The 23,599-nt window shown below is 42.5% G+C and overlaps 1 protein-coding gene across 3 annotated transcripts in view; it reads right to left on the bottom strand.

Annotated features, from left to right (window-relative positions):
- The window catches only part of LOC138067808 (uncharacterized), a 39,028-nt gene that overhangs the window by 15,213 nt on the left and 216 nt on the right, over nucleotides 1-23,599 (bottom strand). Inside the window, exons 1-2 of one of the 3 annotated variants that reach the window (XM_068950121.1) lie at nucleotides 18,648-23,593; nucleotides 17,777-17,823 (exon numbers count right to left, since the gene is read on the bottom strand). Coding sequence is in view for 1 of the 3 variants with exons in the window: in XM_068950123.1 (XP_068806224.1) it covers nucleotides 17,777-17,823 (47 nt within the window). In the remaining 2 variants the exon portion in view is untranslated. Of the gene's footprint in view, nucleotides 1-17,776; nucleotides 17,824-18,647; nucleotides 23,594-23,599 lie in introns of those variants that run through there. The other 2 variants (XM_068950122.1, XM_068950123.1) reach the window with 2 other exon arrangements.

The raw sequence follows: 23,599 nt of genomic DNA, 5'->3' as shown, positions 1-23,599 counted from the left end.
GCAGTAAAATGCCTGTGAGGGCAGTGTGTAGCCTTTGAAGAGAGTTAGAAACACAGCCGTGGTTGTTAGCTACATTCAGTGTAAGCCTGAAATGAAAGGTAGGACTTACAGAAGCTTCAAAAAACTCCAAGTCTTTCCTAGACTTACCTGTGGAGCTTCTGAGGGCCACAAAGCCCATTTTGCGGCCAAGCCAAGGCCTAGCTTAGATTGAACAGCCCTTCCTCAGTCCACAAATGCTACACAGATGCTAAGCGCTTGGAAATATATCCCAACCCCCTTGGGAACCTCTTGCCTCATACCTGTTTGCATTTTTTTTTTTTTTTTTAAAAGTGATTCACAGGTCTAATATGTCAGCATGCCACTACTATATTGCCAAAATCCCCACACTGTTCTGCTCTTCAAAGGAAAACTTTCAAGCGCCTATAGCTAGATGGTTTAACATCCATGCACTGGACTTGTGCAACCTGTGGACTAACACAGAGCCCGATTAAGGGATGCCATTGCATAAGTGACTCGTGCCTGTGCTATCTGTGTACGGAGCTCGTGCATGCTGGGGCAGCATGCTGCTCATTGCCATGTTTTGGCCAGACTCCATACACAGAGGAATAAAATATCTGCCTGGGAGTTTCCCCTCAGAAGATTGGCATAACACTGGTGTATGTTGTGCCATATTTATTTCCTGGGTTGCAGTTATGTAGAAGCACAGCCAAGATGGAAAGAAGGAAAGCTCCATGCTCTCACTGACAGACTGCTCTTCATACCATGTTCCACCCAGGAAGGCATAAACGTAGCTTAAAAGTACGTTGGCATTTGCATGACTTGAGCTTTGGCTTTCCTTAGCTCCCATCTTTACTTTACCTCTCAGAGTAAGGCATTTGGCACCTGGCCACTAGAACCTAGGGTTGTCCACCTCTCAGGGCTTCAGTGAGTCCAGTTAGTATAACTGATCTGCGTGAGACAGGTCATTAAAAAGGAGGCACCAAAATCTCTTAAATTTGTGATAAATAAATAGAACGTGAAATTTCTGTTTCATCACACTGGAATTTCCCAACCTCAGTACAGTGAGGATGGTTTAAAAAAAAAAAAAAAGTCCCTGAGCAATGAGTCATATTCTCCTTAGGAGACATCTGCAAGGATGAACCCAGACTGCCACAAAATCTGGTGGTTAGCATACATCTTAAGTTTTTACTTTCCTAGAACACTATGCACCAAGTAAGTGGACTGATTCTATTGTACAGTTGGCTTTTCAAAGCAGTACATATGCCTATATGCATCTACAGCGCAGTCAGCAGCACAATATAGCACTATTTGACCAAGCTTGAAGTAGCCGGACTGGGGACCAAAAGCAATTTAGTTCTGACAACTAATGTTAACTTATCCTGCTTTCTATCACTTCCCATTTCTGGATCATTTGCATAGTAGCTTCACAGGAAAGTAATGCCAAGCAGGTTATATTAGCACTGTTTCATCTTTTGCTCTGTTTCCCAGGAGGAAAGTCTGCAATGAGCCTCATGCTGATAAGCAAGACTACTGCCAGTACTGTAGCTACTCACTTAAACCTAATTCTGGTATCTTTATTTTATGCTCTGCACTTTGCTCACTTGCAACGACTAGCCTCTTTGGGGAGAAAGACAAGGTTGTGTCATGAACAGGCAGCCATGTAAAATGACTATTTTCTCTAGTCTAGGTTGGGGGGGGGGGGGGGGGCAAGGGGGAGAAGAAACAAAAATGATACTGAAAAATGAAACTCTCCTGCTGTACAGAAACCCAGCAACAGAAAAGCAAATGGAAACTGAAACAGAAACTTGCTGAGGGAATGACTTGACACATTTTGAAGAGCAGAAAGGGAAGCTCCCTCTTCAGGAAAAGTGAACCTTGCAAAACACTTGCCTTTGTTATTAAAAAAAAAATTATTTAAAAATAACAGAAGACCAGGAACATAGAAATATCAGGCTTGAAGCATGATCTAAGGTCTTTCCCCTGCAATTGAAAGTGACCACACAAGAGATGGTCTATTCAGAAATTACACATAGTATTTTGCTGCACATATCCTGTATCCTCACTGTAAACTAAACTATTTCCTTTTGCCCTGTACGTAAGCCTAAGACCTGCAAGAACAACCAAACTATATCACTGTTGCAGTGTGGCAACCTGTAGAAAGCATGAGATGTTCAAGTCAGTTCCAGGATGCAGTATCCCTACAATAGAAAATAGTTATTTCTAAAGTTAATCTCATATTCATACTGAAAGCTGCCAGTTCTTGAAAAGACACCACTGAAAAATGAAGTACTGAGTACAAAGAGTCCAAAATGTTTCTTTACAGATAGCAGCATGATAGGCATGAAGTAAGTGTGAAAGAGCTGTAGGCTCATTTCCTGTACAGAGGAGAGGGAAGGAACACAATATAAATTCATGAAAAGAATAAAAGGGTATTGGGAAAACCTTTGGAGCTGGACAGATTTCTTGTTTTGAGGGAGTGATAGGACCCCAAATTCTGCTCTTATTGTTTGTCAATACTTTGAGTTTGTACTTGAAAGAGACGCTTGCATTCCTCCTATGCCACTGCTAGCGAGAAGGAAAATGCCCACTGTGTGTATTTAGCCTCTAGTATGAAGCTGTGGTTGAGAATTATGAGGAATGTGGGAACAATCACAAAACTTAATGTACGGTCAGTATTTTCTGGATAGCTTTTCAGTGGTTTTAGTTCATGCTCTTTTCTAAATTGGAAGCAAGGCTTTTAAGGCAGACAGTGCACTAGACGGCCTTTTCCCATAGCTTTAAATTAGGGTCTCTAACTCCCCCAGCAAACCAACAACTGAGACGGAGTGCTATTTTCATAGCAGCCAATGCAGCAGGGAATCGGCAAAAAACATCTGTGATCCCAGGCATTCTGCAAAGAGGGTCCTGAACAAATACAGAGGAGGAGACAGTGACAGAAAGCAAGGGTAGGCGAGAGCCAAAGGGACAGCCCTGAGCCTCCTGCATACGCGGGGAACACAGCGCAGGGAGGACGCCGCTCCTCCCTCCTATGCTGCTTTACTGCCAGGGTTCCCCTACGCCTGGTTCTCAGCAGGGGAGGGTAGATATATCTGTACATGCATAGCTGGGATATGAGGGAGAAAGGACAAGAAAGAAGGATTTTTGATTTCACCACTGAGAAGTACCCAGTTTCATCTCTTGCCTATTTGTCTTTCAGTCACTAACAGGATCGATAGGTTTATCAGATTATCTGCACCTGAAGTCTACAATTCTCTTTTTTTCGGTCTTTTCCTGGTTCTTTCTGCACACGATAGGAACATCCCTCCCCAGATATAACTCTGGGATAGCCGAAGCTGTGGGGGTGTCCCCAGCAATTCACAGTCACCCTGCTACCAGGGGCCAGCCACCATCCCTGCTGCTGCTGCCGCCTGTGCCCTGACACCGCCGCTCTGCCGGGTGGGGACCACAGTTGCCATGGCAGCTTGTGGGGAAGGACGGCTGTGATCTGAGCTGATCTCAAAGGGTCTTGTAGCTCCAGGGCTGCCTCTAAGACATGAGAACAACATCTATGCGAGCACTTCTCTGAGGGGGGGCTAGGTTTATACCAGACAGCGCCCTCTCATTTGTACAAGAACGGACAGTTGTCACCAAATAACTCAGTATTTTTAATTTTAAAGAGATTTGAGACGTTCAAATTCTTTTAAACTTGAAATTAAAAAAGAAAGGAAAAGAAAAAGAAACTTGAAATCACATTAAAAAGGCAGTTTCCTGGCTTCTTTTCGTTTGTTGCGGAGAGGGGAGGTGAGAGCTACAGAACGCCTCCTTGTTCCCAGGCACCGCACGGCGCTCAGCAGATGGCAGCCTGCGTCCGCGCAGCCCCGCAAGCGTCCCCCTCCCGCCCCCAGTCCCACGCTCTTCTCCAGACTCGTCTGACAAGGACGGACAGCCCACAGGAGCGCGCTCGCTCCCGCCGCCTCTCGTCCCCCAGCACAGAGCTGGCACGCTCTCTGTTGGAAGAATTTCTCTCTCAGGAAAGTGACATTTTATAAACGAGCTCAGACACAAGTAAAGAGGTGGCTGGCCGCTGGAAGGGCACGAAGCCCTGCCGGGTGCAAGGGATCTGCAGGCTTGCCAGCCCGACTTGCCTCGGGGGGCACCCGCAGGCTCACCGGCAGCCTCTCTCCTTTCTTTGGGCAGGAAATCTAACTCCAATTTTACATATGATTCCCAGAGTTGTATTCCACTAGATTTGTTGTATCAGCCTACCAAAACTGGAACCTAAAAGGACATCCGTAATGTCATAAAATGACATGCAATGGCTTTTATAATGCTCTTCTGATTTGAGGATGAGCACAGTCTGATTCCCTTTAACTAGCCCTAGGATTAAGCAGCTCAAGAAAAAAGTCCCACGCTGCAATGCCAAGCTCTGCAGCTGCACAGCCAATGATTTGGCATCACTAGTTTTCAGTTTAATAGCACATGGAAAAACTTCTGTCATAACAAAGCACTCAGGCTGCAAACTGAACCCTCCAAAATCTGGAATTGGCATTGTTACTGAAGTACGTGCAACATTACCTGTGCCAGCATCAATACACATTGCAATAAAGTCTTAATAAATGTTTGCATATAAAACAAAACAGTTGTGACTTAGACATTCATTTGATCATTACTTATGTGACTGCCATGGTACCAAAAAAAAAAAAGTAGGCATTTACAATGGCTGAAAAAGTCCAGGGAAGACCAGACAGCTGTTCTGAAATTTGGTTCTCTAAAGGGCAATCTTTCTATTACTAGAATAAAGTAAAAAAGCAACTGGGGAAGATGGAGGAGGAGAAAGGGTGGGCGGTGACAATTTAGAGGCTTTCTGGAGAAACTGGCTTATGAATAATACCCTTAATTGCTATGTGTTAGTGTAAACAGTCTTGTCTTCTTTCTCTTCCAGGCTTATTAACCAGCCTATCATTCTAAATAACTACACATTAAATGTAGTGTTCTCTTCCGTTCTAGCTAAAGAAATGTTGGGAATAACAACCTCAGGGAGCTTACTGCCAAGATTTTTTTTACGATTATAAAGTCCATGGCTGTTGCTTCAATCAGAAAATTGGAACAATCACGAGTGCTTGAAAATACACAATCTCCTAACATGAAACAGAGTTTACAAAGTATATATTATGGGGTTTTTGGCTCTATTTATGTATCTTTAGCAAGCAGCAAGTCAGCAACTAGCTGCACGAGGTACACAGCTCCATTACCAGGGTGTCTTTACTGAAAAAGAGAGCTTTATTCAGGTCTCCCTACAACATGCAAAAGCCTTTCCCTGACAGCAGGGGGGTTAGCATGAGGAACTTCCAAAGAGCACCCTATAAAGATGTTGTAAGTAATGAGTAACGCTACTCTGTATAATTTAAATAGTAAAATATTACAGGGGCAGGTACTCTTAAGCACCTTCTTAGGAAGCACTTAAGTATTTTCTTAAATGATTTGTTGAACAGTTACACTAACAGGTGCTGCCAAGTCTTCCTGAGGACTGACTCTACTACCAGGCAGAAGTTATACTTGGGACTCGATGTCTATGAACTGCAGGATAGTGCTACCTTTACCTGATGGCCTTAGGAAATACACACTGTAGGGTAGAGCTGAGGAGATGCATATAAAATTTGTGGGGTTATCTATCTTCTCATTCTTGCCTACCTTTACAATTGTAATGGTCTGTTAACCTGCTGTCAGTGCAACTTCTTAGGCTTTCCTTTTATTTGTAAATTGAGAGAGACAGGAGCAAATTCATTAACTGGACTTCTGGAGCTGGATACAAGACAAAGGCTGAGTTCTCTGTAAGGGCCAGAGTCGAAGAAAAGTCTTTCAGAAACCAACTTCCTCCTCCCTCCCCCAACAGCATCCCTAAATACATCACTATAAAATATATCGACTGTGCAGGAAATGTAGTTTTCAACATCCCCTAACTTGTCCAAACCAACTACCAATAGAATGTGCAAAAACATTTCTCAGAAGGAAACACTGTTTTCCTACCTTCTTTTCTCAGCCATGGACCTATTCCAAAGAAATATAGCTATATATTCATTTTTTTAAACAAATGGAGGGAATGGTTCTTCCAAATGTGACTGAAAATACTGTTGCTCAAATTAAATCAATACATTCCGTTTGGGCAGCAACGAGGTCCAAAATATTTCGACAGAGGAAAGAAAGTTTTGGAAGCTGTCTAGCTGAAAACAGGACTTCACGTGAAATACTGCTCTGCTTGGATTCAAGTTTGCAATTGGAATCGAAAGGGCAAACTAAATATCACTAGAAAGCAAAAAGAAAGTTTTTTCTTTTCTAGGCAGTATTCCACCTGAGGATCTAATCATTCATTAGCTTGTACTCACTAGACAAGATTAGAAACAACTTCCACTTAACAAATCTGGGCAAATTTACTGACAATCTAATTATACATAAGGCTACAGCAGGAATCTGTGACAGAGCCAAAAAGCAAAATGAGACTTTTAAAATCTAAAAATGCTAAAACAGCCTTCCTGGCTCTAACAGCATAACCTAAAAATGGATGATGCCTATCTCTCTAGTTTTGCCACATTATCAAATCCAGAAATGCAAGTCAGATGATGCTCTTCCTTCTTCCACTCTAACCCCATATTTATTGGCCCAGTAGCTTTGAACATTCATGTGAAACGTGGCAGAACAGGGCTGGAATTCCCTTCTCTGGTTTGGAGCAGAAGACTGCACATAAGTCGTCCACCTCCCAGAAGCATGTCTTAACTCCGGGCTATTTAAGGACATCTCTTTCCTGATCACTCTTGTCGAAGCTGTTCCATTATGTGTAATTAAATATTTGCTGGTGTGTGAATTTGAAACTGATTTTCTCCGTTACAGGAGATGCCTAAACTACTGCATTGTTTATATTACTTGTCTAGTGGACCACATGCCATAGGTAAGGCAGCCAAGGAATTGTCCAGTTTGTGAACCCACCTAAAGCACACAAGCTTAGCAGCTCAGCAGTGTGAGAACTTGCTTTTAGACACTGGCATCTACTGCTGATATTAAGTACTTAAATTCTTCTATGTGACTAATTAATTTGGGTGAGGTTACAGGAAGTAGCAAGAGCAAATAACTTGCTGGGAAGGCACTGTTTCACTATCAGGTTTTTCACTTTGTCAAACTACACTGTCCTTTGGGTTTTTTGTTTGTTTTTGCTCTTTTTCCTAATAAAGCATCTGGGACATTCTTCTCTGAGAATACAATACCGTTTATGATATCAAACAGGAAATTAAGTCTTCCAGCTAAGGCGAAATCCAAGAATTTTGCCTGTTGAACAATAAACTTTACAAATAGTTCCTAGTTAGCAAGAAAGAGCTGGAAATTCCAACCACTTTAAAAGAGATTCACACAGTCCTTCCGCTTTAAAAGCTACTTATTACTTTCCTAGACTCCTAAAGCAGGAAGGGACTTGGAAAGGTCATTACTCAAGTCCCTTGCCCTGAAGCAGGAGAAAGATGATTCTGTTCCCTCTCCAGAGATGGAGACTCCAAAACAGATACTAATGTTTCACGGTCCTTATTGTTAAAAAGTTTGTCTTACTATCTAATCGAATCTTTGGTGTACTTTCAGCCCTTTGCATCTTGTCACACCCACCACGACATGAAGAACAGATTGCTCCCTTTCTTTTTACAACAGCCTTTAACATGTAAGAACACTGTTACCATGCTTTCCACCTCATCATTTCTGCGTCTTTAGGCTACACAGGACCAGTTTGTTCAGCTTTTTAATCAAAGGGCACATCTTCAGCACTTCTTGTCATTTTTTTCCTACTCTTCTGAATGTTCACATTATCATGGTTAAACATACTAATTCAGTTACCCTTGAATTATATTATCCATCTTTGAAATGTACTAATTATTCCACACAGTAGGAGTATATTTTTAGATGCAGACACTTCTGTGTGCTTTCTGTGTACTTTTCAGTCCAGAATTAAACAAGTAGGAGCTTCTAACTCTCCCCTGTGTATATTTAGGGGCATAAATACTTTTGAAAGTCTAGCCTAGGACTCTTTTTAAAAATGTTATGCTCAGAAAACTTCAAGCTATTAGTTAGGATCCAGTGCTGATAAATCTTCTGGACATAGAGAATGTGACTTATGTCAATAATTAAGTGAAGATGAGCAAGAACTCTCATATGTTTTTAGCATTAGGGTATTCGCAAGTTATATGGGAAGAAGAAACAGTATAGCATGGCTGTATAAATTGTTGATTTATTCTAACAATTGCAACTTACTTCCATACTGTATTTTAACTCTATACTGTACTTTGCAAAAACGTTGATGTGTTCTTAATGGCTGACCTCACTCCCTGTGTCATTTTAGATGCTGCAGTCAGTCAGGTTTTGTGCATCTATTTAAAATTTGAGGATTACCACATTTCCATTGGGCCTTATTTTTAAGTATAGCTATAATTCTGGAGAAGGTGTATTTGTTACCACCTTAGCAAAGGAAGTAGAACGTATGTAGGTAGTTAGTTCTTAGTTCCACGAATAGTTGGCAGAAAAATAATATAATGGCTGAAATGAATTTCCTTGACCCCTAGGCAGGCACCTTTTGTAAGCGCAAAGGTGTTTTACACATGACCAAGCTCACTGTCACATCTAGACCGTAACCTATTCTGGCACATTTTCATGTATCTCTAAATATCACTCCGCAGGGAGCCCCTTGGAGTTGGGGTCTGTACAAAATTGTTGGGTATTGAAATGCCTTGGATTTCATTTCTAGGGAAAACTCTACATTCATCAAGATGGGGTCTGTATTCAGCTAGCTTAGATATATGATCTAAAAGAGCTCTGTGCATCTGTTTCCTTTATTCTGCTGTCATGCTAAGGATCTTCTCAGGAATTTTCTTTCCTGTCTTGTCCTTATTGTAACAATGCCACAAACATTCGGTTTATTTCTTTAAATGGAAGTCCTTCTCTGTTACCCTATCAGGTCCTAAATGCATTTCTTAACTCTAACTGAATTATTAAATCCCTGGAAGTGTTAGGAGTTATGATCTCATCGTTACAAGAACGACACATTAACATTTTGTGCTAACCAGAGTCCTTTGACCTCAGCCATGACAGCTTTGCTTCTTTACCCCTTTCTTGGTATTTAGCTACAAAATACAGCCAGACCATTACCAGAAGAATTATTCTAACTGTGACTTGTCTAAAATCAGTTATTTCCTGGAATAAGTCTTCAAAAAATAATTTTAACATAATTGTTGTGATCTTTGTGACTTCAGTGCTTTCTGAATCATTGTAATGAATTTCTCCATCACTATAATTAACTACTTCTCCACTGTTGGGACATTGCAGGCAGCCAAGAAGATGTCTACCTACTCTTCTAAGACATAACACCTGATGTGCCATACCTCAGCTGCCATCCCCACAGGGTAGTACTTGAACAGCCCACACACCACATGCCTACTATAGATCATTATTCTGCTAGCAAGAGACACAGCCTCAGAAGTTACTGCCACCTTCCTCTGCTCCCAGCTATTCATTCCATTCCTCTGCCCATTCACTAAGCAAGCCTGGATATGTGGAAGTATTAACAAGGTGACACAATGAGTGAACTAAGAACAATGCAGTTTAAGTGAGACAAGGTATGCGGAGTTCATACTTGGCAGCAATATTAAATTTATGATTATGTGGATAATAAATGAGAAAGCAAATAAATGAAATAACTAATCTTAGATTTAAAATGTAAGTTTGCTCTTGAAGATCAGTAACAGATGGTCAATCTCTTAGGAAACAGAGCCTTCCCTAAACACATAACTTTAGGCACTATCTTTCAAAACATGTTTCAAAATATGTCCTCAGTACCAGTAGAAACCCTTTTTAAAATACCTTATCATTAAAATAAATTCTTAATCTAAGTAAGGTAATTTGATATAAATAATACTAAGTGTCTTAATCTAAACAAGACAAATAAGTACCTCTATCACTAGCTCAAGGGCATCATTTTGTAAATAAAGCAAGCAAAAAGATCTATTGCGTGTTTGAGCTCAAGCTGACCTGAGCAAAGTCCCATTAATTCCTTATAACTGTACCTTTTCCCTTTTGAAGTTTTCCACACAACTTCTTCCATGTTAGCATGATTAAGCCAAACTTAAACTATCTACAATTTCTCTCAAAGTTTTCCTTATGCTGTGATGTATATTATGTCTTAAGCTGTTCTTAATGCTGTCTTATGTTATTTAATACACTGAAGCCCATTACCTGCGTTAAAGGTAAGTCTACAATGACAGTCTCTTTAGTCAAAATACTCCCTCTGGAACAGCAAAGCCCAGCCAGGTCTGACTAAGCAGCTTATGTGTGGGGATAACATAATGTAAATTATATGCATATAAGAATACATGGACTTTAGTACAGCATTGATATTTATTGGAATACCATGAACAAATCCTGGCCACTTTCTGAATGGGTAATCAAAGCAAATGACTTGCCATTGTGCGATAGCCTAGGGGAACAAAACAATGAAGGAGGCTAATGAGAAAGAAGCATCATGTTCTCTAAATCTCACATGCCCATGCATCCTGCATGTCCACTATTACTGGTGGGACCCCTGTCACATCAGGGGTTTGATGAGATTGTTGGTGCATTGATCATATCACTAAGATGCCACTGATGTAAATACTCCTTGATCTAACCCTCTGTGTCCTGAAGATGACCATCATCAGCTATCAGATGGCACTGATGGATCAGTTTGTTTCTGGTATATCTTTGGGTTCTAAACAGCCTTTGGAGTATGACCCTAGACAGGAATCTAATCTGCTAGAGGGGAGTCACTTATTTGGGTCATTTGATTCTACGTTCCTGGACACTAATTGTCTCACCAGGTTGGAGGGGAGCTTTGTAATCTAAACTGAGCACTTGCTCTTTGACACCTTTCCCTACACCAGCAGCCAGCCATGCTATATTCTCAAGTGCAGAGGAAAAGAAAAAGAAATATGAAAAATATATAACAGAAAGCCCACTTAAATATAAATGAACCAAACAGGATCTGCCACAACAACAGAAAAATGTAGGGAAGAAGACAGTGCTAGAGGATTGCCAGCCTATAGCTAAAACACTACCAGGATCTGGAATATGAGTCTGAATGTCTGTTATTTCTAGTTATGCCAGACTACAGAAAGCAATGAAGCCAACAAACATGACAAGGCATCATGGATGCTAATACTTCCACTAATACAACAATGCCAATCTAACGCATGCTCGCCTCACCTTTGGATTAGCAGCACTGGTGACAGCAGCTGAGAGAGACAGCAGGTTTCTTTCTGGGTGTCCAAGGTTATATTATCATGTAGCAGATACAGGATAGATTAGCTTAAGACTGTAGGGAGACAGTTCTAATGGTTAGGAAGAACTTTAAATACATGATAGGGGCACAGTTAGAAATCATAGCTAATTACATAAGGGAAGCAAGTAGGAACCTAAGTTGAAGTAGGAAAGGATCTGACCAGAAACGAAGCTGAGAAGGAGGCAGATACAGGATAGGGAAGTCCCAACAGACACCCAAAGTAGGCCTGTATTTTCACATTGGAAGTATTGACTAAACAGAAACAGGAGTTTGTGCAGCCACCACAGTACAAACCCACCAGATTCCAGTACATCAGGTTCACTGATGGACATTACCTAGCTTTGCCTTAACATCAGACAATAGCAATTTGATGTCCCATGGGAAAGCTTGCCATATATCTACGTGGCCACCTTCCCTAAGCTGAGTATGAAGACTGCCTTGAGCATCCTGGTGTCTGGCACCTTTCAGCTACCTAAGAGATCTCAGGACCTTAAAGCCCTGTTCATCAGTGCACTGGAATAGTATACAGAGCATTATGTCCACTGTAACTGCAGACACCATCAGGCTTAGTCTATAATAAGGCAGACTTTTCAGCAACCTAAATGTGTTGGTACTACATGCGCTAGTCTGATTAGACTTCAGTGTGTCCTAGAGAGGCTCAGTGTCTATGTGAGGTGCCTAAAGGGTGAAGATGGGTAGTTACCTTGCCAGGAGGAGTAAAAGATGAGCAGGTCATCTGGATGGTGAAACAGGTCCAGGATCAGAGCTTGGAAGTGCTGAGAGTGCTTTGGAGGGGGTTGTGTTACATGGCACAGGAAAGGACTGCAAAGCTCCAAAGTCTTTTTTTTTTTTTTCCTCCAGAAGGGAGATTTTGTAATTTTAATGACAGAACAGGAGTGCCAACAGAGTCATAGGAAAGGGAAGAGCGTGAATGAGCTGACTTATCCGTGCTTTGTGAACATGCCAGCAGAGGCCTTAGCTGTCTGGAGTGCCTCCCATTCCATCAGTAGAGAAATTAGATGTTTGCCCTGGGGTGGATATATAGCAGCTAAATTCAGCTAATGTCGGGAATCTAGCTATAGTCAAACAAAGTGCATCTTCCTTGTTTACAACAGGCACTAGATCAAGTCGAAACTTATTAGAGGGAACAGTCCCTTGGAAATTAATAGATTGAATTTTCCTCACATTTAGATGGCGGGCATAATTCCTTCATTTCAGTAGAATTACTTCTAATTTCCACCAGTGTAAGTGAGACTAGAATCCTAGCAGATTTTATCTCCTCACCACAGAACTCCAAATCAGATCTTCGAGACAGCTGATAGCACCTAATGGCTGCCAGCCACATTATGCAATAGTTGCAGAAAGTTTCAGTTCCCTCTGTGTGCAAGAACAAAAATAGAGAACTGAAGAAGAATCCGGTCTTGAGATGTGTAGGAAAAAGTGAAAAAAAAGGGCTATGAGGTGTTACATCATGGTAAATCATAGGAAGAGAACTTCCTATTGCCTAATATGGAAGGAGAAAGGAAGAGGAAATATAATACATAAAAGTGTGAGACGTTGACACTAAATAATTCCGGGACTTAAATTTAAAAAGAAAGGTATTTCAGAGTTTTGCTTTTAACTGGACAAATTTCAATATTCAGTTTTCCTGTTTTTTTTTTTTTTAAGTTTTCAAAAAAATAATTAAACCCACTCTAAGTTAATGTAATTAACAGAATGAAGATTTTACTGTTGTTCAGAAAGCTAGACTCTGTTTAAACAGCTGTACCCATAGCATTTAAAGTGGAAGAAAAAAGTTTTGCATGATAAACAGTTTGACAGTAACTCCATATGGGATATAGTTGCAAGAATTTGGTTTTCCTCCTTCACTGTAAAATCTTGGTGTTAAAAATAATAGCAAAACTGCATATGTGGCCACATATCTTTCTCCCTACCTTCCACCCTCCTGTTCTTAAATTTTAGCCTATCACTTTTCTCGAGATACATTTAAATCTCTGTCATGGCCTCTGGCATCCCCAGTGTTGAGGACAGAAATGCAGCAGAACATTTGAGCTTTTTTGTGCATGTTACTTAGGGGTCATCAATTCAATTAAACCCTAAAGTCCACAAAGTCATATGCCAGTCTTGGGCCTTTTTCCTAAAGTGCAGCTAACCAGTCCTCAGTTTCCTTGCTATTCCCGTCTTGGGGGAGAGGGGGTGATGGTCCTTTACATTGCCGCATAGCACAGCAGTGCCCAGCCAGCTCTTAGCCCCCTCCAGTGAACCACATCCAGTGAAACATGCAGCTGTCCTTCTTCACACGACTGCATCAGCTGCACTTTAACAGCATAGCCTATCTGCACAGGAGCAGCATGTCCAGAGCTGTTGTGGAAAACTGGATTTATTGCACACACACATACAAACACACATAAACACACACACACACAGAGCATGCAATGAACACGCAGTCAGTCTGACACTCCCTGAAAGCACTGATGTTACTGCTCAGGTGCCGTGCAGCACAGCCACCCAGAGAAGTACGTGCATGCTCAGGAAGGACAGCAGCAAGGAACAGCAGCATGCTGCCATTGCCAGAATAATTGGTACCAGCTGCTCCCAACCACCTTCTTTTTCAGGAGTAATTTGAGAGCATACGGTGACTGAGCCAAAGACTAGATGAATTGTTCTGGCAACAGAAATAGCTTGAACCTGGCCACCTGGAGCTCCTCAGCCCTCCCTATCTGATACATGCACATCTTCCTCCCTTGGAAACCACCATGTGCAGTTCAGGGTGGCAGGCAAAGAGACTGCTCTCAGCTTTGTTGACATAACCCACTGAGACTCACCCAGGGGCAAACAGGAAGAAGGATGTTGCCCAGTCTTGAGGGATGGTGTTTTTCATCTAGCAGTGGTTTGTCTTTGCCAGGAATCCTCTTCTGCACAGAAACATTCCACTGATCCTTCAGGACTGTCTCTAGAAAGAGGAATTTCCTCAGCCTATCCTTGAGATTCTTTGTCTCCTCTCCTCCATCACAGAACATGCTTCTACCAAGCCTGCAGCTTTTCCCTCCTAGTTAGCAGTAGAGTTCAGATGTCCTGCCTTCTAGGATACGCTGCATGTAGCGCTTGATTTCCCTGTGCTGTGTTCACCCCTATCAAGGAAAATATCCCAACACCCAAGCACCTTCATAGAGCATTTCTGGATGTTTGTTTTTGCTTCTGGGACAGCCTAATATGCCTCTTTGCTCTCTCCCCTGAGGGACAGGGCAGTGACACTCTGTGCCTAGCAAATTCATGACAGAAGTCACCAACGTGTCTCCCAAAAAACATTCCACAAAAGGAGCTTGTTCCCAGCACTGCTGTCCATAGGGATTTTGCTGTAGAAGAAACAACAGGCAGTTTCCAGTGTCTTAAATATCTTGTTTCCTGCCTTCTCATTAAGGCAGTCTTAAGAGGCCTGCACTCAGTGGAAACAACAAGGCTAACACCAGTGAGGTGAAAGAAGTGCATGAGAGGAAACGTTCTGCAGAGCTGCTGAAGTGGACGGAGTCAGGCTGAAACACAGTGACAGAGGAAGCACTCTGAGAAGAGAGATGGTGACAAAATGTGTTGCATAAACAGCAAAAGAAGTTTGCTAATGAATCAACCAGCAAAGAAGTTAGCTAAGTTATCTAAATGACCAATTTCATCATGTTTCTATGGAGTTAGCAAACACAGATGTAGAAACAGCTAGGTCACTGTAAAATGGATAATCAGCTATACCACCTGTCTGGGACCATTTAGAAGAGGTAGACCTGCCCCGCTGTCCTGTCAAAAATCTCTGGGATGCTGTGTGTTCTGGTTTTGCTGCCAAGACGCAAAATTGTCATGCTTTAAGCAGCAGCGCCAGACATTTTTACTTTGTTCCCATCATTACATCAAGACAGGAGAAGATACAAATCTCAGCCCAAGCTCCTCCACTGCTCATCTGACCCAAGATAGCAGTACATCTCCCTCTTCCTTAAAAAGATGCAAGAACTATGTTCTCCCTCTGTCCCTTAAAAAGCAAACATCTGGTCACTCTAACCAGAACAAGCTAAGTCCTCCATCTTCCTACTCCACCACTTCTCATTTCCTCTCCTGAAGAACAGATTTCTTAATCATCTCCATGCTCCACAGTACTGATGGTACAAGCACTTCAACCCCCCCAGATATTCTACTTAATGTGGCTGAAAAGGAAAGAGAAGTAAGATTTTGCTAATGGAATCAGTATGCTAAAAGTCTTGTGCACTGTCTCTTCCTCTGAACTTGGTATGACATACTGGCCACAGTTCCAGGACAGTTTACATGGAAGTGGTTAGAGTTCATCTGGTTGATTGCTTGTGATACGCTTGCTTTTTTGACTGCTCTGTGCTGTATATTCTTATTTTAAGCAAAACTTTTATTGCTTTAGTATGCAGAGCTCTTCCTTACCATTACAAAACCATGCACAGGCTACGTCCCCTTATCTCCCTAGTCTGAGCTGCCTTAAAGCCAGGTGCAAACATGAATATTAAGGCACAGCACCAGAGTGCCATCTTAGCTTTACAGGAAGCTTTTTTTTTTTTTTTTCCCCCGGTAACTGACCTTGCATAAGGCTGTTCAAAACCAGGGAACAACAGCTTTACTTTCTCCCACAACACACCAAGCAAGAGTTCTCCTTTTGTCTGCTCGCAGTGTGTGCCCGTTCCCTGCCTCAGAGCACCGCGCACCCAGAGATGAGCTGCTGGCAGGGCAGCTCCTGGTAAACTCAGCATGGGGCTACTCGCCGTGAAGATGCCTGGTATCAGCCTGGCACTGGGGCATCCACATGACGCTGATCCGGTGCCTTTGCAGGATGAGTGCCAACAAAATCACACAACACAGACATCACCTCTGCTAAGTCCCTCTAGATTTTCCTGCACTTCAGGCTGCAGCTGTCCTCGCACAAGAAACTAGAATACCAACACCTGTCTGAGGAGTCCAAGCTAGATCCTCGAAACAGAACAGGAGCTGCGTGTTTTTAAGCAGAGATTTTCCTCTCACTGGCTCTAAAGGGGTTGTGGTTGCCAAGCAGCAGTAGACCTACATCTGTACATACACAATGTGGAAGAATAAAACCGTTTAGACATTACTGAAAAAAAAAAAAACATACTTAGTGATTACAAAAGTAACTATTTATGTCCAAATCTTACCCCTATTTACAACTTCAGCTAACAGTAAAATCACTAAGACCTTCCCAGCAACTGAGAGCAGAAGTAAACCCAAAACCAATTCAAAGTTTTCAAAATTCAAAAGAATCTAAATTCCCAGCTGGTTAAATGGGAGATGCTCTACTAAATTCAATACATCCACACTAACACATGAGAAAACTTGCTGTGCATATTGTTTAAACATATAGCCTGGCACCTAATTAAATCATAATAATCCTAAGGTAATCTTTTGTCCAGCCACCACTGAGAATATTCCAGCTCCTGATTCCACCCGGAATGGATCAAAGCCAGCAACTTACAAAAGTTGCAATGAGTAGGCATGGGTGTTTGGGCCTTCATATTTCAGAGCTGTTTTGATATCTTAGAGTCTCTTAAGAACAATTTTTGGTTGTACATTACTGTCATGATTTTTCTTTGTTGATTAACGTAGCAGTTCATCTTGTACACTATTTTTTCCTCTCATATAAAATTCAAATGGAGTAAGAAAAGTCCCTGAGGGAAAACAAAAAAGCAAATACAATCCTTGTTACAAAGTTAGTATCATCTGAAGTTCTGCCTCTGCTTACTGTTAATAGGGAAGCTATTAGAACATTTGGTCAAAGGTCAGGAAACAGCAAGGGCTACTTAGGGAACTTTGCCATAGTGAATTAATAGATTCAAAGAGAAATATGATTGGAAACCGTGTTTTCTATCTCAAATAAAATCACCTTACCAGGAAGCCTCACAGAAACAAGAGGAGTCTAAACCCTGGAACAGCCAGGCGAGTCTGATCTTGTACACACACAATTCAGTGGGAGTTATTCCAGTAGATTCCCGGAAATAGAAACAGACCATATCTACTCTGACAAGCTATTAGCAAAAATAAAACCTATTTTAGTGACGAATCATTGTTTTAACAGAATGCTATAAACGTTACTGATTTTCACAAAACAGAAGCCCGTAAAAGAGAATTGTTCATATTCTCTACCTTGCCAAAACGCTAAAAAATTTCCAGTTTTGCACAAGAGAGGGTTCCCTCAGCACTGGCACCTTGGAGCATAGCCAGAGAGTGGGGAAGTCCACGTGCACAGGAGACAATACAGCAAAATGCCTGTGCTTTATTCCAAAGCATAAATCAGAACCATGTCTTACATAAACTCCTAATTCTATCGAATCACACCCAGATTTTCTCCAGCTCCCAGAAGAAAATGAACAGGGCTTACACAACCTACAGCTCACTTATTCTGAAGTTTTCTATTGTATATCTGAGAGGCACCACCCAAAATTTTACCTTTAGACCTCCTTGAAGCTATTGCGCAGCCACGATCCTTTAAGAATCTGCAAAAATTAGCACAGGTAACAAAAGTGTCAGTAGTTGGCAGGGTCCTTGATTTTTAATCTCGCATGCTTTGTTCAAAAGTTGTCTCGACAAGGTGATCTGAACATACTATTCAAATTCTGAACCACTTTGGTTGTTTTTTTTTTTTTTTTTTTTTTTTTTTAAAAAGACCCCCTTAATGCTGCCTAACTTAGCTGGCAATAACATCAGCAATGCTAAGTACAGGGAGATGCAGCTGCCTATTTGCCAAATGAAAATTCATTGGGCATTAGCTATTGTTCTGACCCCAAACAGTGAAACTTTTCCTCAATTTCTCTTCAGCCTTTGCAAGCAAATGCACCTGTGGTCTTGACAGGTGCTCTATATGCTACTCCCGGTCCCTGGAGATTTCCATGGATCAACTGTGCATAGAAATGCACGTTTATAAGACAGGCAGCTACTGAGCATATGGCAGAGAAGCAAAGATAGTAAGAAAGACTGCTTCCAAAAACTCTGTAGAATAGGAAATAATTTCTACACATTGCATTGCCCCATCAGTTACCACCATCAGGGAATGTTTAATCAGTGTTTCACTTTACTAATCTCATGCACACAATAAGCAACACACAGGATAGAAACTGTTTACAAAAAAGAGCCAGCAGAGCCCCTTCTGATCCAGCATCGTCCCCAGAGCTAGGCTAGAGTTACATAAAAGGACTGAGAATGACTTCTTCTACTGTGCCCACATTAAATCCAGCCAAATACCAGCAACAGGCTCTTTAATCTCAAAGAAAAACATCAACAGATTAAAGAGAAAACAGACGTTTAGAGTGACGACGCTTACATTGCTCAGAAAAAGGGATCAGTCCTGTGGCTGCATTCCCAAGCCAAGGCTTGTGGTGATGGAGAAATTCTGAGGGGTGACCTTTAGCTCCTTCATTCCCTGGAAACAGATTCAGGGAAAAGCCAGCACACTCTTCTTCTGGACACGCCAACATTCCCTCCTCTTTATAGCACCAAAAGTTTGAGGCACAAAGAGTACCTGCTCTCCTGCACAGAAAAACTCCTCAGCATTTAGAGGTCTTTTAAGAAGCAGAGAGCTGGAAGACACCGTATCGCTCGTATGGCTGGGGCAGTCACTCCTGCAATCCACAGCTGCAAACTACACTTTTCCTGGGCATTTATAGCACAGGATTCCTAGCCCTTGCCACAGTTAACCAGCCCATAAACACTGCTTCTATATTTCAGGGGAGTGAGCTATCCAAACCAGGCTTTGCAAGGTCTAGAGAATTCCCCTGCATCACTTCTTCCGCTCTGCTCTACCCCCTTTCCTCCCATTATAAGGCAATAAAACTGCAGTTCTGTCACTTTTGACACAAAGGTTTATGTGATCACTCTGCCTGTGTGTGTGTTTGTCTGTCATTGGTTGCCTCCTTTTCCCAATAGCTTTACACCCTCTGACCAATTTCAAGAAAATCTGACAACTGGATAGCAGTCTTACAGACAGCAAGTTCTCCAGGTTGCACAAAAATAGACAAGGAGAAGGGAGGTTTTATAGTAAAGAAAGGGCTAGAGTGTGAGCTCCACATTATTAGATACTGGAAAATCCAGGCACAAGTCATGACTCCACAGGAGACAGAGCGCCATTAACGCTGCTGCTGGCAGAAGCCTTGGAGTCATGCCTTCAGGAGCACTCAGTTCTTCGATTATTTACCTGGGGAAAGCGGGTATGTCATCAGAATAGGAAGCCAAAATAAAGTATTGTTTGCACTTATCCTCACAGCTGGGGAAACTTGCTATCTTTAAGACTGTTATCCCACCATCAGATTTACTTGAAACTGGCCAAAACATGAAAAGGGAAAAGGAGGTGATTAGATAACAGACAACTGTATTACTCACTAACATAATTCTTTTTAGACATGGATTACCATAATATAACAAAAGTAAATGGTAATGGAGGAAGCTAGTCCTGGAACTGTTTACACATGAACCAGCTTCCATAAACATAGACCTTTCTCAGAATCTAAATATAATTAAGATCATAAAGTTGTCAGACCAGTACAAGTTTCTCATGCATATGAAAGGTTATTCAAGATTTCAGTGTTTTAAATACTATAGCATTAGGGAAAGTTATACATTATATAAGAGATGTTTGATTCCATTCTGTAGAAAACATCTTTCTGTTTTTCAGGCTCCTAACTTCTACATTTTCTGATCTGGCATTCCATAACTAATCAAACATATAATCAACTCTTTTGTGCCTGCAAGAAAGCCTATATGAAGGAAAAAAGGTATTATTATGATGTAGTAAAAGCAGAGAAGCAGTGTGGTTATCCACGACACCACTGCCTCATGGTTATTTCAACATCTGTGGAAAGATTCATATTACAGTTTTGTAACAAGGCTGGTAGCAAAGGCACCTTAAAGTAGTCCTGCTTGGGCCTGTCAGCCACCTATTCCTGCTCCTGGCACACTGCCCCCTGACACCATGCCAGATTGTATCAAGTAACTAATCTGACTTTAAAACCAGAAATTAAAAATAACCTTTTTTCATATTTTTCCCAGAGCTGTTTTTCACAGCAAATCAATTTCCTGATCTAACTCACAGGACAGCTGGGCAAACAGTTGTACCTGCACTCCTGAAAGAGCAGGAGCAAACCGCAGGTGCCCGGGGAGCAGGGTGTGCAGAGTCTGGAGCTGGAGCAGGAACGTCATAGCTGATACTGCCTTTTAAGACTTTATTCTGTACGACCACAGCCTCAGACTCTGGTTTGAATATAGTCAAAAGCCAGCTGCAGGCCTTCTATTCCCTTTGATTAGGAATGCTACAGGCTGATGAAACAAACTGTTGACCCTTTCCAGAAGCATTCTGACAGCTCCAAAAAAACGTTGCTGGTTTACAGATGAGTCCCCAGAATTTATGGGAGAGAATGCTCTCAGGTCTCCCAGGGCTACCCTACATATTTTTTTTGCCTACCTATTCTTTTCCTTTCCTGCTCCCTTATGTCTCTTCTCTTCTTTAAACATATCGCTATATTGATGCCCAGTATTTTCCATTTCTCTTTTTCCCCTATTTCTAATCATTTAACACCCAGATCTTGACCTCAGATTTCTTCTTGGTTGTGACATCATGAGGTCTTTGCCTCAGGCCCTTCCCAGCCCTTGCTTTTGCATCCAACAGATAGCGTGACAGCATAACATTGATGCCAAGCCAGAACCTCTCCCTCTGCAATTTGGAGGCTTATCCTTCTCTTGGCTTTCATCCCACACCATGAGATCCACACTGGAACCAAGCAGAGCCGACAGAGTGGTTAGCACTGGGGGAAGGGACCTCTCTGCAGCCACATGGCCTTTGCTGTGGATGTGGTGTCACGCTGGTGTCCTGGCGTGTGCACCAAAGGGTGCTGGAAGCAGAGCCCAAGCCAGGGATCAGGGTACAAGACAACGGGGGATGCCAGAGACCATCACACATGGGGGAAGGCACCTTGCCCATATTTCAAGGCACTTAATCGCGTTCCCAGTAGGATCGTAGGTCGTGACGAGGCACCACAGAGTTCACAGGAGACCTCCTTCCTAGGGCTTTCCTGCCCTCACTGATATTTTGACTTCCTTACAGGAGGAGGAAGAATTTACGGCTTCACAGAGAACTGTGAGGGAGGAAGGAAGAAAATCCTCATAGAGAAAGACTAGGCTACTGGTAGTCACAATGTCTTCAGTTCCCCAATAACTGCAGGACGTAGCGAGGACTTAAGGACACAGCAAGCTGCTATATGGTCAGATAGGGAGTTTGTCCTTTTCACCTCTTTTTTCATTTATAGTTCTTATTATTTTCTGGCCTCACAGCTGGAAAACGCTCACACTGACAGTGACACTGGGCCCCTCCCTCAGTCTGGCCTGAGCCTCTTTGTCTCTGCACCTGCTCAGCCTCTGGAGCTGTGCCACATCGTCCATGACAACTCCCAGCCTGACCTTGTAACGCTTTCTGGTCTGAGATTTCATTTCTGCCCCACCTCTGGAGCAGGTCCCAGAGCCATGCCTCTGGCCACACCTTCCGAGCAGCCTTCTTCCTTCCCCCACATACACCTTCAATGGGCAACGGAAGCCAGTGGCATACAGTTGGACTATCTTTTTTAGGAACAGATGCAGACACAACATGAGCACAGCTCCAGTGACAGCTCACTGAGCGGTGCATTATGATAAGTACATACCAGGACAGCAGGCTTCTTCATTAACCCTCTGTGCAACCTCTTCCCTGTCCAAGTGGCTTGGACCCGTCTGCCCTTGGCTTGGGTAAGTCCTGACATTGATGGGTGTAATATTAGGTAGCCTGCAAAAAGATAATTGTGGAACCTTCTTTCTCTACTGCATCTCACTCCCCTGTTCCTTGGAACCTGTCATCAGCCCATTCTGCTCACACAAGGTGTCCAGGCCAGAAACCACAGTACCAGTAAAGCTACAATTAAAGCATGCATGTTCCAAAAAAGCAGCATGCACTTTTCCCCAGACATACTCTGCACAGGATCAGCCTTGCTCAGGATCATTCAGTAAGTACCCACCACCTCATAAGCTGGCCCAAGCAAAGAACTGCAGCTCTTAGGGCAAATTATTAGAGGGGATAGGCTTTATTTTCTCAGCAGTACTCACATCCTCAGCCAAAGTTGGACAGCCACTAGTACCTAATCTGTGGCCACAGAACACAGGCACAGAGAAGAGACTGGAAGCTAACCTCTCCTACAATTACAAGTGTGAATCTTTCTGTGGTTGCCATGAATCAGAACCATATGACAAGTGCACTGAGGTCTTCCATGCAAGCATGAAACAGGAGCAAGATGGGACAAGATGATGTTGAAGGCTGTATGAGACGTAGTGCAGTGGCAATAAGACCCCTGAAGCAGTCACCTCTTCAAGACTTGTTCTTATCTCTGCTGCATGGACCCAGCACACGCTCTGCCACAACAGGATGCTGCTCTCCAGTGGAGAAGAGACACGCCTTGTGCCTGAGCATCAGCAAGACTCCGTTTAACTTAGTCCAGCACTGTGGCTCTGCACTGCCTTTACATTGCTAATGGCAAGCAATATATTTCACTCTGCTGGCAGAAGCTTGGCCAGACCAAGACCCATGCTGCAGCTGCTGTTGTTGCATTCCTTGGTATTTCTCTGGTAGGAGGCTGAAGTGGAAGATTACTTGCACAATGCTAAGATGCAAATAATGACTAGCTCTGACATTGCTTAGAAAAACTACTTCCTGAGATAGCAACTGATCTGAGAAACAGAAGGCTGAACCACCAAGGAAGCTGCCCCAAAATCCCCGCAAGGGAACAGACTGTATGCCAGGAAATCTGTGATACAATACACCCATAATTTTTGCCAGCACAAAACCATCATTGCTGTATAATCTTGCTTACAGTGCCAAGGGAAATCAGATTCAAGCATAACCACACCTTAAAATGTCTCAAAGTTTTTTTAAAGTAGGAGACACCACAGTGCACAGATGTGTTACAATTGCTTGCGAGAGCATGTCCTCACTAATCTCTGCACATGGCTTGCAGATCCTGCCACATCCTTTTCCAGCCCTCCTTTCTCAACCTTGGCAAGCCAATCAACCATTTAGCAAGTCCCCTATCCCTCCTACAGGGTGTGAGTTGTAGATCAAGTATTGGATATGTTATGCCGATTCAGCTTGCATTAACAGGCAAAAAATTCAGAAGGAAATTCTGCAATTTTGCCAGGGATGCTGCCACAGACATCAGATCAGTCACTGTCCTTCAACTGCAACCCCTCTGTCCTCCACACATA

Source organism: Struthio camelus, chromosome 7, assembly GCF_040807025.1.
Source record: "Struthio camelus isolate bStrCam1 chromosome 7, bStrCam1.hap1, whole genome shotgun sequence".
Classification (NCBI taxonomy): domain Eukaryota; kingdom Metazoa; phylum Chordata; class Aves; order Struthioniformes; family Struthionidae; genus Struthio; species Struthio camelus.
Note: the sequence above shows the minus strand (reverse complement) of the source record. Positions and strands in the feature narration are given on the sequence as shown.